Below are 17,811 nucleotides of genomic sequence, written 5' to 3'. Positions count from 1 at the left end.
TTAAATGTTGGCACAAAAAGCCTACAGACAATAAAACATAAATTAATGTATTATCAATTTTGTTTTCCGGTGTATTTTTTCAATGTTTACACGCTATTTTCTCTATCGGAGTTAAATAAATCGGGTTAACTTGTTCTGCGTCGTCTAGGATTACGTTAAATCGGAAGTAATGCTTGGTTCCCACTAGCACTCAACGCAAGGACGTAAGCCGCAACGTAAACGAATTGATCAATCCAAGCGATGGATCATTCGAACTGTTCCTTGTGATTGGTTACGTTACGGCTTACGTCCTTGTGTTCCGTTAGAGTGGGAACCGGACCAAGCTTAACTCCGCCAAGTTATGTTGGCGGTACATTGTTGTTGAACGACACGAAGCTATCCGATCACACACACGAGCGGTGGCGTTGGATATAACCCTGATGATTCGGATCAGCTTAATACGTTCTATGCGCGTTTAATTAGGCGTGTGAACTCCGCAGCTATTATCGTATTTATATCAGACTTTTATTTGTCGAGAGAACTAGTGTATTACCGCTGGTTCGTGTATTTACGTTAACGATGATGGTAATAATCGGTAAATGCATATTCGCACAATACAAAGGAGTTATATGCGTATTATTTGCTAGGACACAGGGAGTAATAAGTACTTTAGTGTGCCTCAAAACGTGTACAAGGAGTGTTAAGGGTCACCGTTATGGATACCTCGACTATCACAATTATTTAGATGATTATCCATTTTCGTGATGGAAAAAGACATAAATCTTGCATGATATATTTGACTGGTGACGCGGGTCGACGAATCGATGGCATTAAAGGTTTGAGGGGTGGGCTAAAGTTCGTTGAATCTATATCTTTTAGGAAGACAATGCAGGGTGTAGCATAGCGTACACATTATATTGCACGTTTTATTTTGCTGTCGAAGCGGCCGATCAAACACATCGGAATTGTTGCAATTAGTGATAACAGAAGAGAAGTAATAAAATCATATAAATCATGATAACTTTGATAGTACTGGAGATACTACTGGAAGGAACAGTGATGTGGGTTTGTCACTCAACGAACCCGAAGAGGGTAGCAGACAGAAGGCGCGATATTTTAACTCAATTCCAATTCCAACCGGTCACGATATCCTCGTCGTCCGTCAGATTGCACGCTGAGAATTTGACTAGAGAATTATTGTATTGAGATTGGCGTGAACTGAATGCAAACTGGCAGGCAACACTTGATGCTGCTGTGTGTATGACATGCAGGCGACTAAATGGCGCGTTAACGTGCTTGTTTCTTCGTATGATCAAACATATTAATAAATCGTAGGCTATTATGTTTATATGTAAAACAACATCTCATATGCCAAATATAAGTATTGTAATCCTGCAGATCTAACATCTTCAAATAAGGAAGTTCCTGCCAACATTTAGCAGAATATTAAGTAGTATACAACCCCATTATAAACAGTACAAAGAAGTGTAGGTCTGCATTTTCTTATTTAATAAGTCTATCCGTGAGCCCTCGATAAAAGCAACCACTATTTATTAATAAATAATCGAACACATGGCCCATTATCGCAAAAAAAATGGTAGAGCGAGTGAAGGTCAGGTCACATAATCATAAATAAGTAAGCCTAGTTTAAAATAATTCCAGGACATTGACTTGCTCTTTCTGAACCAAATTACGCGATGTGTAGGCCTAAGTATCTCACAAAGTAAATAATTAATAAGACATAAATGTGTACATAACACGTCAAGCTCAAGCCCACTCACGAAACTAAATCAAGGATTTGGATCGAACCCAGAAACTTTATTTATTGTGTATAGAATATTTTTTCGCTGTTGCAAAAAAAATGCATTTACTGTATTCTAGGGTATGTTCACACGTACAGCGTAAGACTGACGTGAACTAGGCAGTGGCGGTTGTTAACTAAACTCACAACGCCACGCCCTTGGCGTTACGTACAACATACCCTTAAACGCCACAGAGCAGCGTACAGTAGGTTGAATAATTTTGACCCTAGAGTGGTGTTTCTAGACAATTAGGCTACAGGCTTAGGCTGTATTTTTACCCGTCTGCGGGAAGAAGGAAGAACAAACTTACAGTGGGTATGACAGTTAGAAAACCTCCTATACAGTAACTTAGTCTACACATTGATAGCCTAAACATATGATTTAGGCCTATCATTAAAACCAAGGCGGAGGGATATGCCTATCGATAAAATTAAGTGGATAATTAAACTAATTAAAACACACTCTTGATACCATCTGAATCATGACACGATTGGAAAGAAACCCTTTTATTTTAGAACGGCTCGATAGGCTACCTTGACCTGGTGAGCCAAGCTAACGTGTCTCTGAGGATTCGCCTTGTCTACTCGCGACAGCAAAACTAAAGTTCCCGCTGGGACGTGACGCAAGGACGTAAGCGCAACGCAAGTAATTTCACCAATCACAAGCGCTGAAATATTCGAACTGTCGCTTGTCATTGGTCAACTCCCTTGAGTTGCGCTTTCGTCACTGCGTCACGTCCTAGGCCGGGAACCATTTAAGAAGACGGGGGTAAATCAACCAGAACCAACAACTGCTAAAAATTAGGAAAAAAGTTAAAGATTTTAACTTTGAAATGATAATTTGGCTGGAAGTTTGTCATAAAAAACCCTTATATATAACTTATAACGCCTCGACTAATGCTACCTTGACCTGGTGTACAAATCGCAATTCTACGGGGCAGTAGGCTCAATACTTGCAACCAATAAGAAGGCAGGGACAACCAACCGGAACCAACAGCAAGACTTGAGAAAATTGGCAAAAACTTAACATCTTTGTATGACCATGGAGAAACACTTCGGTTATATAACAAAAATTACTAAAACTGTACTATAAAAACGCTTAATATGTGTAAAATATAAATTGAATATAGCCTTCGAAAAGTAAATGCATAATCTTAGATATAACGACCTCTAAAGAGCCTCTCTAATGTTAATTACCCACTACTTATTCTTCGATCATCAAACGTAAATGACGTCAGCCCAATTAAGGAGATTATAATTTGAAACCAAAGACAACAAATCCCAGTTCATTTTAAAAATTGAGACAGAAAGAGGGGTTTCGAGTATATTAATGTGAGGATGGGTAAAATACCTTTTAGAGGAAAAAAGCACTAAGAAAAGAGGAAAGAAAAGGGTGTCGCAATTTGGAATTTAAATTTGTACATAGGCATATTCCAATAATTAATGGTGTATGTTGCACGGCTACCACCGTTTCCTGACATGATTGTTCATAGATGTTGGGAATTATTATATCTGGTGTTGAAAGGGAGACAAAAAACGAAGCTGTCGATAGGAGGCGGACTTCATCGCAACACAATCAGTAACTACTACGTACTGCCATGGACAAACGTATGTCCATGGTATAATTATTATCTATTCATTATATTGCTGTATAATTTCACAGTTGTTGGTCAGTTATCAACTGTAGCTGTCCCAACGATTTTTTTTAAAATTTCAACTAAATTAAACGAGAACATTTTACAATTTGATTTTAAATACTACGGTAGGATATCATTATATGCCGCGCGCACATTTATCGAGATAAAAAATACATCATTTTTACTGATGAAAGATTGCATTTTGGTTCTATATCGTCCTTAAAACAGTTATCAGTCTAATTATAAGTGCACTCAGCTGGTGATAAGGTATTTTAATCACGATATAATTCATTATTATTTAGTATAGGCTTAATAACAAGTTGGTAATTGAATAAGTCCTATAGAATACCAATGTCACAAGCATATCATATTGTTGTTGATTGATAACCGTCTCTCCCAATTAAATACAGTTCAACTTAAGGACATGTCCAATTAAGATTATTTCCTCTAATTGAAGACCATTCGTTAGCACTGACCATACATGAAATATTATAGGACTAAATAATATTTCTATTTAACGACCAATAAGACTGTTAATTTAATATATTCATTATATTTACATAAATTACAATCTGTACAAAATTTGCTTTTTGTACATATTAAAAAAAAGAATAAATACTAAAATACTAATACTAAAATATTTAATATTCAAATTTGAATAAATTGTGTGTAAAATGTATCGAAATAAAATCAATTCTGTTTTCGGCGTTTTTTTTTCTTCTGTTTTTTTAGCGGGTGGTGGGGCATGGTTGATGGTGTACAAAGCATTTCAAAGATACACCGGAAAAACTCGGCGGAAGAATACAAATTCGTTCTAAATCGGCGGAGACTGTCAAAACTAAAGTGATTTAAAATTTGCGTAGGAAACTGATGGTTTATTCGCGCTAACATCAAAACCACACCAAACCATGCATAGTATGCATTAAACAATGTTTGTTAAAAGAACTGTGAACCGCAAGAGAGTATTTTTACATGAAATAAAACCTACATTGACATCAAGTTGTCTCGGGTTTTTAACGGGTCTTGTTAAGTGCTGGTTGATCATTTTCCGGTTTAGCAGATAGCCTAACTTGATTCGCACGCGAGTTAGTTTCCGGCTTCCCTGCGGTCAGGATTTTCACTTTCACACTTTTTTTTCAGAATAAGAGGCTTTGACAATAAAGCAAATGTAATATAAAAATAAACGTAACAAATTGAAGGTTAAATAATAGTAATAATAGTTTTACAACGACACGAATGCTTAGTTCCCCGGTATAGAGACGCAACGCGAGGACGTAAGCGCAAAGTGACGCTAGGTTCCCACTGAGGCGCAACGTAACGCTACGGAACGCAAGCGAGTTTACCAATGTATAATCCATCGCTTGTGTTTGATCAAATCGCTTTCGTTGCGCTTATGTCATTGCGTTGCGTCTCTGGTGAAACCAAGCATAAGTAATTTGACCAATCACAAGCGATAGATTATTCGAACTGTCGCTTGTCATTGGTCAACTCGCCATGTTCAGAATGAGAGCATCCAAGAGGCTGACGTCAGAAAAACAATAACGACGTTTGGGAGAAATGGAACAAAAATGCATCACCACAAACTAAAATAAATCATTATTACATAATTACTGAAACAGATACTTTATTAACTTAACATTAATTAACGTTAATGAAGGAAATGAGTTTGAGTTCCGTCTTAATTGATAAAGTTCTCTGTTTTATGTTACGGGAAGGGTAAGTGGGGTATACAAGGGATATTCCATTACTCAGACTAATATTTAGACCTTCTAAATTTGTAATCCCACAATGCATTTATCCTCGAACCATGGAACGATCATACTATTATTCAGTTCCTTGACAAATTCAAGCAAAAACGAGATAAAAGTTATAATCTTTCGAAATCAGTTTCTGTTAAACATAAAAACTCTGATTTCGGTATCCAGTTAAAGTTTACCAAAGTTTACCAAAGCAAGGAAGAGCGAATTTCACTCTTCCTTGACCACCATTACCATGGTATCGATTTCACAATGGTCGATTCCACAATGTATCGATCTGTTTCTGGGGGGAGGGGGGTTCCCATCCCTTGGAGTTCGTTCGCTTATAATGAAATAATAATAATATAATATGAATATAACGAAATAAAATCTATTCAAAATCAAATTCAAGAAAAAAACGAGATAAAAGTTATACTTCTTGCCAAACGCCATAATCTTTCGAAATTATTTTTAAACATAAAACTCTCGTTTACGGTGGCACAGGATTTCGGTCCCTCCCAATAGTAAATTGGACAGATACCATAAAACTCTTGATACCAAAGTGACGAAGACATTGATTCCACCATGGTATCGATTCCACAATGGTATCGCTCCTTTCTGGTTTTCCACCTCCCTGGATTGGAGTTCGTTCGCTTATAATTATCACGAAATAAAACCTATTCAAAATCACAGTAGGTTTACAACACACTTTATGCCTATTCTTAATTTCACCCAGGCAATGCTCCATCGAAATCAAATCAGCTCTTTTACGTTAGCACAGGGTAAAAGTCAAGGCAAACAGGTTAAGTTAAAAATTAGATTTTTATGCATTCTTTGCGATTTTCTTAAACAATATCCTCTTTACATTACAATACACGTGTACATAGACTAAGATTAAAATGACAAAATCATCTGTTTTTATATTCTATGTAAAGTTGTTCTAAGTAATTCAATTTAAAGTCAATTTGTTTAAATCTATTATGTATAATTTTGGCATTCGAATTTGTAGAGGGGGAACGGGGGCAGGCGGTCTCCCAATTGGTTATATCCAATATGGTTAAACTAATACATATCTGAGATACTTTATGCAATTTCAACCTCTAGGCTAAATACTTATTGAATATAATGAGGTTGTAAACTTTGGCAAGATCTGTATGAGCTAAAATAACCTTTCAACCACGACGATCATTCGCGACGGAATCGATTCATTTTGTTAAAACCATAATTAATTTTATGATAATCATAAAAAATTTAAAAAGGAAATAATTAAATTGAAATTGAACAACACCTTATGTGTGTCACACTTGTGTTTGACACCACTAACCACAATAAAGAGTGACAAAAGCCGACGCGAGCACGTACAGACAATCCGTGCGGTGATTGTCATACGCATTATTACGTAGGCCGCGTACCGACTTAAATGTCCAATTAACCCATTGATTACCTTATCCATGACATTTTGAATGACGTGGAAGTTTATGTTCGTCCATGCGACACAACCCAAAAGGTGTGGTGCGGTATACGATTGACACATGTGACATTATGTGTGCGACAACTTACTGGCGCTCAGTTGACATTTATTCTAGTCAAGCGACAAAAGGTGTGGTAAATGTCCTCAAAAGATTGACTCATCATCTTAAGTGACATTTTAAAGGTGTGGAACTATTAATTGACATTAAGTTCAAACACTTGTCGACAATGCGACAACATGGGTTTGGTTACAAAATTAGCATCATGTGACATGTTTAAAGGTGGGGCACTGACAGATTTATCGATGCAAACAAGGGTGTGACCTAATTTATCTAGAGACGATTAACTGGCGACATTTCAGTCGACACTTCATTGACGGTTGTTGCCCTTGTTGTCTGCGCGACAGAGGGCTTTTTGATTTTACGACGCGGCATTATCGTATCTAAACACATTCTGCGCATTTAAAATCATAAATGTAGAATGCTTGTGTGTGGTCCGATTGTTTAAGGCGATTTTAATAATTAATGCTAAAATGAAATTTAAAAAAAAACACAAAAGATCAAGACACTCCAAAATAGTTTTATAAAGCTTTTATTTTAAAATCGTTTTTTTTATTGCACCAAAATGGCTGACTCAATCGTGTTATCAATAATAAAATAATTACACTATAAACAAAATTAAAAAGTAATAACCATAGCTAAATAGGCTTAAATTATTCAAAGCTTTAGTAGCGGATTTGAGAACGTTTCTTGATGTTACAGTAATGGAAACACTGAGTGATTAGATTAGTTATACTCTATACAATAGTACTACTATTATAACATGTGGCAGGTTGTGTTAGGTGTTTCAACACCCAATTCGATGTGACACTGTGAATTAAGTATTTCCTAGTGCGTAGCGTTATACTCACTCTGACTAGTAACAATTCTGAACTTGGTACGTTTACAGAAATACTCTCATTAAAATAACATCATCACCCTACAAACCCATGCTTACTTGATTATCAACACACTGCATGCACACTATTACAACTTCCTTGTTTCTAGGAACGTTTGAAGATCACACAAAATAAACCTAAATCGCCTCTTTCTTTGCAATGAAGTAATCCATTTCACTAGGACGCAACGCAAGACCTAAGAAAAACTCAAGCGAGTTGACCAATCACAAGCGACAGTTCTGACGTGAGTGGTCAAATTACGTGCTTGCGTTATTCTCACTCAAGGACGCACGCGCAACGTAATTTTACTAATGACACGCGAAAATTCAGATGATTGGTCAAATTTAATTAAGTAAAAAGCGCGTACATTCTTGCGCAGCGTCCTCGTGGAAACAAAGCTTTAAAGACGATTTCTGATTAACATCTACGCACTTCACTACTTCTAAATCTAGTTTTTACGAAGTTAAGACTTGCAGGATAAAGCAAGAGGGAAAGGAAGGAAGGCGGCGGAGGAGGAGGGATGGCCGGGAGCCGGAGAGGTGGCTGGGATATAGAATACAGTGCGATTGACAGGAGTAGTTTTAGTCAGTATTGCTATCAAATACCCACAACTCTACTCTATCATAGAAAATGATTCTTCACCAAAAAAACTCTCCTGGAGCTAAAATTACTACAATTAAAACTAAATGATATGAGGCGGGTCACATAAAAGCAGAACATATTAATTATTATTAATTTTAATTCGATGTATCTTATGATTCTACACGCACAGGATGCTTTGGTGAATGGTAGTAATATTTCTTTTAGTCATGGGAAAGTATCCTATTAATAAGAATTTGATTATTGAGTTACTAATACAATAAGGCCATTAGATCTTTCCTATTTAGGCATAATTACATCATGATTCGAACCAATGACTCGAGACTGGAAGGGGATTAGTAGCATCATGGAAACATGCAGCAAACATGAGTGGAGTAAAAGCTACTATCATTTAATGACATTGTTGGATTCAAACCCAGGAATTAAAGGGTTGGCTAAATGAATAGCATTCTATATTATAAACGTTACCAAAAACATTGAGAAACTATGTTCAATAGAAAATAAACCCAGTCATATGAATTGTGTGACCTTTGACCCTACGCTTTCAATACTCCATGAGTTGTACTATTGGTCAAGAGTTTCAGCTCAATCGGAGATAATAATTACCGTACTTATTATTTGTCAGCAGTAAAGAAGAACGAGCATCGTAAAATAAAAAATCCTGCAGCATCACTTTTTACTTATTGTTATCAATGTTTTTGAAAAGTGTAATAATAATAATAATAAAAATAATAACTGGTACTTGATATAGCGCATTATGCTGAAAGGTGTATTCAGTTGGAACAGACTTTTATAATAAAAAGAATAACAAAACTGTCTCACTGACTATAGTAATATTGCCTCACATCATCAAATATACTGAGATAAGTCTTCATTTACAAACAATAAGAAATATAAAAACAAAACATCCAGAACAAGTTACAGTCTCTTCCAAGGATATGAAAGCTTCATTCTAAACCATCAAACTAAAACTTCAACCTAAAACATCTAAAACACTCCAGAACAAGTCACACGTCAACATTATGATCTTCCAAAGACATCAACACTGAACACTGGATATGAAAGCTCCATTCTAAACGACCTGCCTAAAACATATAACTAAAACACCCCAGAGCACCATCCCAAAGTAAAGACATGAAACCCGAAAACTGGATACTAAAGCTTTGACCTAAACCATCAAACTAAAACTTCAACCTAAAATATCCCTTTTTCAACTTTGAAGATTTTATAAATTTCCACTTTTCAGAATCTAATATCCAACAATTAAGATTTGATTTCTTTCCAACTGTTTAATCTATGTAAATTATATTGCATATTAACTTGGGCCAACGGCTTTATGTAATGAATAAATTTTGGAATCGTTCCATGGAAAAAGATTTCAAGGTAAGCCTAATTTAACTAATACTACACTATCTTAAGCTCTGTCTACACTATCAAACTAGTTTGTGATGTGCCTAAATATGGTAGTGACATGCTTAAATAAGGTAGCGATATGACATCATTATGCCCATATATGTGCACATCACATTTTTGTTGTCACATAAAGTTTGATAGTGTAGACAGAGCTTAAGACTGGAAAGTTTGCAGCATTTCTGTAATATGACAGTAAAATGTTCACCACTGCTATGAAAATTACAATTTACATATTTACTGTTTAGAATAAATGTTTGCTATTCACAGTTTATGTGCAGAGATTACACAGTGTGTTATATAGAAATAAATGAATAGGCCATTTTACAGTTACTACATTACATTATTCACTTCCGCTTCCAAAAAACAACAAAAATAATTTCACGTATAAAAGACAAAATATATTTTACTTATTTTCAAATTATTGTTTTATCAGGTAAAATATATACATATATATATATATATAAATCCAAAGGAAAATTACTGAAAAATTTATATATATATATATAAACACAACAGGCAAAGAACATTAATTCTAAACTGCCCAGTGATATACTGAAATTTAATTAATTTGAAACGATAAGATGAGAATATATATTGATTCAATTTTTGGTGAATAACTGTTATGCGTCATTAAAATGGCCTATGGGACAATATATCTATAAAGGTTTTGTAGGTCACCTTTCTTTAACCATCTTCTTTTGTCTTCCTGATTGTCCCATCGTTTCACTCATGATTTAATGGATTTATCTCAGGCTAATTACGCACTCCCATCTAATCACCAGTTTGTGACTGTTATTAATTAGTTTGAATGCAGCTTCTATAAAATACTATAAACAATAATAATCAGGCCTGTTTGCTGTATCCTGCTGTCGTTTGCCTTCAATTACCATGCACCTTACATCTAGCCTCTTAAATTATGCTAGTATCCGTAATGATTAATAAACCGCTAACTTAGAATTCATTCAACGGTTTCATTCGTACCAAATTCCTGTCGAAAATATTAAGTATTTATTACTGATTTTGTTAGATTGTTGTTTCGTGTTGGTCCCGCTGTTATAGAAATGTCTGCAACTGCTAGATAGAATACGTACTAATCAATAAACTTGGTTTATATTCAACTGTATCATTTGCACCAAATTTCTGTTTGAAAATTCAAAGCATTAATTACCGATTTAGCTAGATAGGTCGTTGTTTCGGGTTGCCCTCGCTGTCATAGAAATTCCTACAACTGCTAGCATTCGTAATGAACTTCTAACTTCGTTTACATTCAATGGTATCATTTGCACTAAATTCTTGTCGGAAATTCAAAGTATTAGCTACCGATTTTGCCATGTGTCTACCATCGGAAATTCAAAGTTTTAGTTACCGATTTAGCCATGTGTTCGTCTGCTGTCGTATAAATGATGCCTACAACTGCTAGAATCCGTAATAAACCGTTAACTTAGTTTACATTCAGCGGTATCATTCATACCAAACTCCTGTCGGAAATTCAAAGTATTAGCTACCGCTTTAGCTAGATAAGTCATTGTTCCATATTGGCCGCTGGGGGCGCTGTCGTAGAAGTGGCTACAAATGCCGGCAACTCCGCTGCACCTTAATGGATCGTATCGTTGCGCCTCTGTGCGTCCTGCACAGCATAACATTGAATCTCCATTGTGAATTCTCTGGAAAAAAATGTGATGGCCACATTCATAATCTAAACTGTTTAAATTTTAGTTTTCACTAGATTTGTTTTCTTGATATTAATAAAATAATAAATTTAACTTTAAGGTCAGTCAAGGAGAAACATTCTAAATTTAACTTTATCATATTTGTCAGAGATACTTTTAATATGTTTCAATAGAAATTATTATTTTTCCATATCATCTTTAATATGAATAACACCATTTTGAAAAATTAATTGGCAGTTTAAAACTGTTAACGGTCAAGTTTACATAACAGGCAAATTCCCAATAGCTTAAAAACACAGGGCTGTTTGTCTGTCGTTTGAAATCCAGGCTGCAACCCTAAAAGCCCCAAATGAGTCACGTCATTGAGTAAACGCACAGAAATCATACGTTAGTCACCAGATTAGCGATTACGTCATGTACATGTTAACACATATACATATGTAAGAGAATAAGTTTCCTATACACAATCTGTAAGGAAATTCTGTGGTATATTCTACACAAATTTTATAAAAATTCAATAACTAATCATTTTAACCAATTAGACATTTCCTAATAATATTATTTTTAATTTGATAATACGTTTTTTGTTACGCAAAGTCAGCAAAAAACGCAAGTCATATTCGTGTATGTGAATTGCATGACAATGCAAGGTTTAAGCTCCGACATTAAATTTCGGCCGACGGTACCACAGGATATTATCCATTACGCAAAATTTAGCGGTCAACTGCAGTGTTTCGTCAAATGCCACACAAATTACTGTTAACATACTTTAAATAAACCACAAAGTGGCTGGATGAGTGAGTTCACAATATTTTTTAATAGCGTTATATGTTGTAAATTTTTTAATCTCAATGAATACTGGAAAATTTTGCTTTTTTTGCTTTTGCTTTTTTCATGTTAAAATAAACTACACATGAATAATTGTACATAACATTTAATCTGTTTTTAAATTACAGTATACTCTATACAGTATAGAATCATATCATATATTTTACTGTATATATATATAAGCCTATAGTATTTTACTATATGCTATAGTATAGACTTATACAGTATTTTACTGTAGGCCTATATAATATCATATATTTATACTATATAGGGTATGATACAGTATTATACTATCAATATACAGTATATAGTATCATATTGTATCATGTAGGTATACAGTTTTGCACACAAATAATTTGGTTGCCTCCACAATCGCTTAAAAAATCTATAGTTAGCCCAGGAAATTTCAGCCAACATTTAAGCTTCCTTCTCCATTTACTGTATTAACAAACTTTACGTTGCTTTGCTTGTTGTGGCCTAGGATCATTGATTCTAGGCATGATAAAACATAGTTTTGTTTTTTGTTTTAATCAAATAAAGATCGCGATTGGTGAAAATGTGCTAGATAACATATCTTTGGCTTGAGAGCTTGAGGTTGGGCCAAAAAGATGGAGACGAGATTTGATGTGTGTACAATTTAAATTGTATTTTATAAAATTAAATTTTTTATGTTGTATAAAAAAAAATATATTACCTGATCTTCTAGGAAGAGATCATTTGCATCGGCTACAAGTTTATCAACTTGGATAGTGCCACCAAGACTCTGAAACCAGTCATTCTCCACTGCTAATGTTAGCACCATCAGAGCCTCAACCATCAGCTGTCTATACTGAGGTTGTGGTATACGATTAAGAACGGTCTCAACTGCCAATGCAAACTTCAGCTCACCAGCGGTCATCTCTCTTGTCAGGCTTTGATGCAAGAAGTTTCCCTTGATACTGATACCATGGCACTGCAAGAGACAAAGCATTATAAGAATTATTTTGATAGTAGAGACCAGAGCAGTGTTGGGCTTACTTTGGGTTAGGCTGCCACAAACCTTTGTCATGCCCAGCACAGTATTATCTTAATGCTAGACATTATGGTAAAAACATTGTGTTGGAATAAAAATGGATGATTTTAGTACCTCCTTTAAGAATGATGACATTCCTGATGATGATCAAATAAAGAAATTGAAATCATGCCTTTCCTCTTGTTATTGTTAAACTCTGTCCACACTATCAGTGTTTATGTGACAAAAAAAGGGCATATTTGAGCACAGCACATTATTTTTGTCAAACTAGTCTGATAGTGTAACACTAGATTTATTTAAACATAATCAGTACATCTATTGGTTTTTAAAATACATTATTCAATCAAAAATTTCGAAAAATGTTGATGTAACCTTTTTAATTCCTCAGAATAAATCACTTCCTCCCAAGACATATCAAAAATTTGAGAGATAGTTATAAAAGCAAAATGTCACGTCCCAAAGAAAAATTTGATTGAACATTAGTTCAAAGAAAATTACTGCCAGATAAATTAAGAACTTATACCGGTTTAGTTGCTATACTACCATTTTTAAATCTTCCTATCCTGTCGTCTATTGGTTACTCACGCAATTTCATCAGACTTGCGGTTAAATTAAATTCCGTTAATATTATTCATAGGAGTATTCCGCAATATAGTGTTCAGTCTATATGTTAGAACAGAACCATTGGTGCCATATAAAGTGAAATTATCCAATCGTCCCAGTTGGTGAATTGAGCGTTGATTGATTTATCAATCATAAGGTTAAATGTTAAACACTTAATTTTATGTTATCTCACAAAGCATATCACTACATACATTACGTCCTCCTATTCAGGAAGTAAGAATGTTCTACAGAGACTAACAACAGCAAAACATGACTTTTTTCCCCCTTTTACATCACTAGTCCCATGCTGCTATACCAACTCTCTAAATTAAATGACTAAATAAAATAAAGTATTAGTTGCTTAAAGCTCGGTCTACACTATTAAACAAGTTTGACAAAAAAAGTGTGATGTGTTCAAATATGGTAGTGATATTCCCAAATACGGTAGTAATATGACATCATCATGTCCATATATGGGCACATCATATGTTTGATGGTGTAGACAAAGCTTAATTCTTTCAATCATGCACTTAATTTCGTTCCTCTTTTCTTAATTTCTGAATTCTCATCACCAGCTCATCTTCATCATTTCTTAAAACATCTTATCTATTTCAACCGCCTCTTCCTTCTTCCACACTTTTCATCCGATATCACTGTTTCTATAACTTTCCAAGTGTTTCATTTTCATCCACAATACACTACACATCTTTCTGACCATGACTTCATTTACATATGCTTTGTGTGGCATGTTTTTTGATATACAAGTGGAAGACAAGGATTGTATTCCGACTACAGTGCTATAGAATACCGCTTTCCTAATTATTAATAAACCTATACATTAAACTCTTCGTTTTTATTGTAATTTGGGCAGCCATTTGTGTTGAATATTAATGTGTTGTGATGAACCGATTATAACATCGGATTTTGCGAGCAGCTACGATCAGACAAGGTCGACAAGGGAAACAGTCTTTCCACGTCGTTAATGTATGCTTATAATATTATACAGTATGACAAGTTTTGGCCTATCAATCACGTCATGATGCGTCAAGACATGTGCTAAACATCAAAACTTGCTTTAGCATATAGAAGATGATTGGCTGCCTTGTTTAATTTATACGCGAATGAGTTGACCTTTAAAACAAGTTAAGTTTATAAGTATCAACCCTGACACAATTGGAGTTATGAGTTAATTTCCACTTTTAATTATCGGATTATCAAATGTATAATCAAGCTCAAGATACAAAAATGATTTCCTATGTAATAATGAGGGACGTGTGTATATGGAAATGTGTATAAAATAATATTACTAATAAAAATATTAATAAGAAAAATATATGAGGTGGGTGAGAAAATCCACTTTCAACATGTGTCATACAGCCGAAAGTTTATTTTAAGGCCTTTTACTCAGCGCCCCAGCCTAAGTTCAACTGAGTACAGTTTTACTTTTTTTCCACATATATTTTACAATTTTTTTTCCCCATTTCTAGACTTCTGTAGAAAGATACTAGACAGGAGCCTAAAATCGTAAGTGAGTTTGGAGAATATATAAACAGCAAAGACTATCTGAATTGCGGATGCTATGATCCGATTTAATAAGACCTAACATTTACTTTTCGTCTCTCTTGGCAAGGTAAGTAGTACTTTAAAAAAAGAAACGTACAACTTAAAACACACCCTAGGAAAATATAAAAAATTCTAAACATATCAATAAATCATCATAAGTAAAACATTCTTGCGGCTATGTGAGTGGCGCCTGACTGATGTCAACAGTTGCCAAGAAGTGTCACTACACAGTCATCATTCAATTACTGAAGACAAAATATTTTTCTAATAGAATATTTATATGCAACTGTAAGGAAAATCTTTGCAAAAACACATGTTTTGTAAGTAAAGATCAATTTATATCTTAATTGTAATGTACATCTCACTTGTATGTATGAGAATCGAAGATAGGAAGAAGTGGAGAGATGATACTGTGGTATGGAATGAGTAACAGAAGTGTCAGTAACCACTTCTAAGAGAAAATCCAAAGAATAATGATGATTATAAAATACATACTTTTTCTAAAACTCTCCAGACTTTTGGATAAAAGTCGTTTGGTGCTCGATTGAGTGCGCCATCAAGACGTCTCCTACGAAGCCATTGTCCCGATTTCTCAGAAAATACTTCGTCTTCTATAGACTCTTTGGAAAGGTCAAGTTTGCTAGCGTCTCCACTCCTTGACATCATCTGAAATTGAAAGAATTGTTTTTTTTTCTTTTTCATATAATACACAAAATATTCAACATAAAATTAAGAGTCTTGGAAGTTGTGTTGTCAGAACATTTCTGCCTCATAGTGTGAATGATGAATATCTTCCATCAAATTAAAAAGAAAACTAAAAAATGAATTTAACTCCATACCAACAGTGTATGGTTTTAATAAAAAAATAAGTAGGTTGTGACACACAATTCAGTAAAGATTTAAATATTTGTGACATAAGGAGTGCTAGTATGGTGAGGGCAGACACGCTTGGATAAGGACTTATTTCATGTTCTCAGAAATGGTAATTAGACATGAACAAATGAAATATCAGGAGGTATTATTGATTATAACAATTCCATATACAATCACAACAAACAATACTTGAAAGAAAACGAATAAAATAAAATAGGATTTTCTCCTATTTAGTGAAGAGATTTGAAGATCTTAACAGACAGTTCGTAGTACACCTAACACGATCATTTTCACTATTCAAAACTCTTATTCTAAAACCATAGACACACTTGCAACATGCTCGTAAAAAGAGGGTATTCTCCTCGTGGAAAACATGAAAGCAGTCCAAACTATAGCTGGTCCTATGAAATTCATTCATTCATTCAATCTTTTATTTCGGAATCTCTGGTCCATAAAGTAAAAATTACATATAAATGAAATAAAATAAACAAGACAAATTACTACTACTCATCTCAGGATGGCATTCCACCTGGAGAGCATCTTCGACTTAACTAAGACGTTGCTTATAATCGTTGAGACTAAAACATTTTCGCTTGCATTTAGTCTACCCATCAGGCCATATATTGATTTTCTTAACAATTCATAAAAAGAAGGAATTCTACATTCCGTAAACATAAGGCTGGCACTGCAATGTCGAGGCCTTTGCAGCAACATTACATTATTGTAGCATACCTGGAGAGATCGCAAGTTGATCGAAATGTTGACAATATATCAAACAACAGAGGGAGCTATTATAAATCTAAAGAAATCTATAATAATAATAATAATATAATAATAAACGTGTGCGTGCTAAAGGCCGAAAAATCATTATTTCGCATATTAAACAACGCATGAATTAATTATAAAGATCTTACTGATTATGAGCCTAGTAGTAGCAAAAACTATAATTTCGTAAACATTGGGATATTTGTTTTTGTTTATCAACAATCAGAAGAAATTGCATTTTAGAGAGCAGGAGATGACAAATATAACGACTCGAGTGATAATCATTTTTTTTGTAAAGTTGTTTGGATAGTGGCACTGTAGTCAACATGTTTTTTTCATAAAGCCTCTATACCTGGCAGACACCCATGAAATGTTGCATTCTTTTACCCTGGATATCTTCATCTATGATTCTATGATTAAATTAACTTTTTAATGACATCCAATCCCTAGGCTCGGAAGGTTTCCCAGAAAAATTCTTTTTTTTCCCGAACAACTTCCAGAAGGTTGCTTTTCAATGCTCACAAAGCGAAGATTTTGAGTATGTTTTTAGCCCCTTCCAATTAAATGTTTCCTTCTGTTTTATGTACAAGGATAATTATAGTTGGTTAGTACTTTTAATTTAATAAGGAAACCCTTCGTATTACAACTAATTAATCTTCACCTTAATAAAAGTCCAAACACACACAAAAAATGTTGTTAATTCCAAATAATAATTTCATGATACCGGTGAACGGAAACAAGCAAGGAATGTTAACATTAAGATCAAGGAATGATCCACTGATCCCAAACTAACTAACCCAGTAACTATGACTAACTAATCAGTAACTATCACTAACCCAGTAACCAACAGAATGATGAAAATACTGATTTAACAAATAATAAAATCTCTGAAAAATAAATTATTCAGTAGACAGAAAAACTTAT

General features: G+C 34.3%; 1 protein-coding gene across 2 annotated transcripts in view; it reads right to left on the bottom strand.

Annotated features, from left to right (window-relative positions):
• The window catches only part of LOC144841879 (phosphorylase b kinase regulatory subunit alpha, liver isoform-like), a 104,817-nt gene that overhangs the window by 74,294 nt on the left and 12,712 nt on the right, over positions 1-17,811 (bottom strand). The window contains exons 21-23 of one of the 2 annotated variants that reach the window (XM_078698157.1): positions 15,745-15,915; positions 12,766-13,023; positions 10,120-11,237 (exon numbers count right to left, since the gene is read on the bottom strand). In XM_078698157.1, the coding sequence (XP_078554283.1) occupies positions 11,010-11,237; positions 12,766-13,023; positions 15,745-15,915 (657 nt within the window). In that variant the 3' untranslated portion in view covers positions 10,120-11,009. Of the gene's footprint in view, positions 1-10,119; positions 11,238-12,765; positions 13,024-15,744; positions 15,916-17,811 lie in introns of those variants that run through there. The other variant, XM_078698156.1, reaches the window with a different exon arrangement.

This window comes from Antedon bifida, chromosome 5, assembly GCF_963402885.1.
Source record: "Antedon bifida chromosome 5, ecAntBifi1.1, whole genome shotgun sequence".
Classification (NCBI taxonomy): Eukaryota; Metazoa; Echinodermata; class Crinoidea; order Comatulida; family Antedonidae; genus Antedon; species Antedon bifida.
The sequence above is the reverse complement of the archived record's forward strand: the minus strand, read 5'-3'. Positions and strand labels throughout refer to the sequence as shown.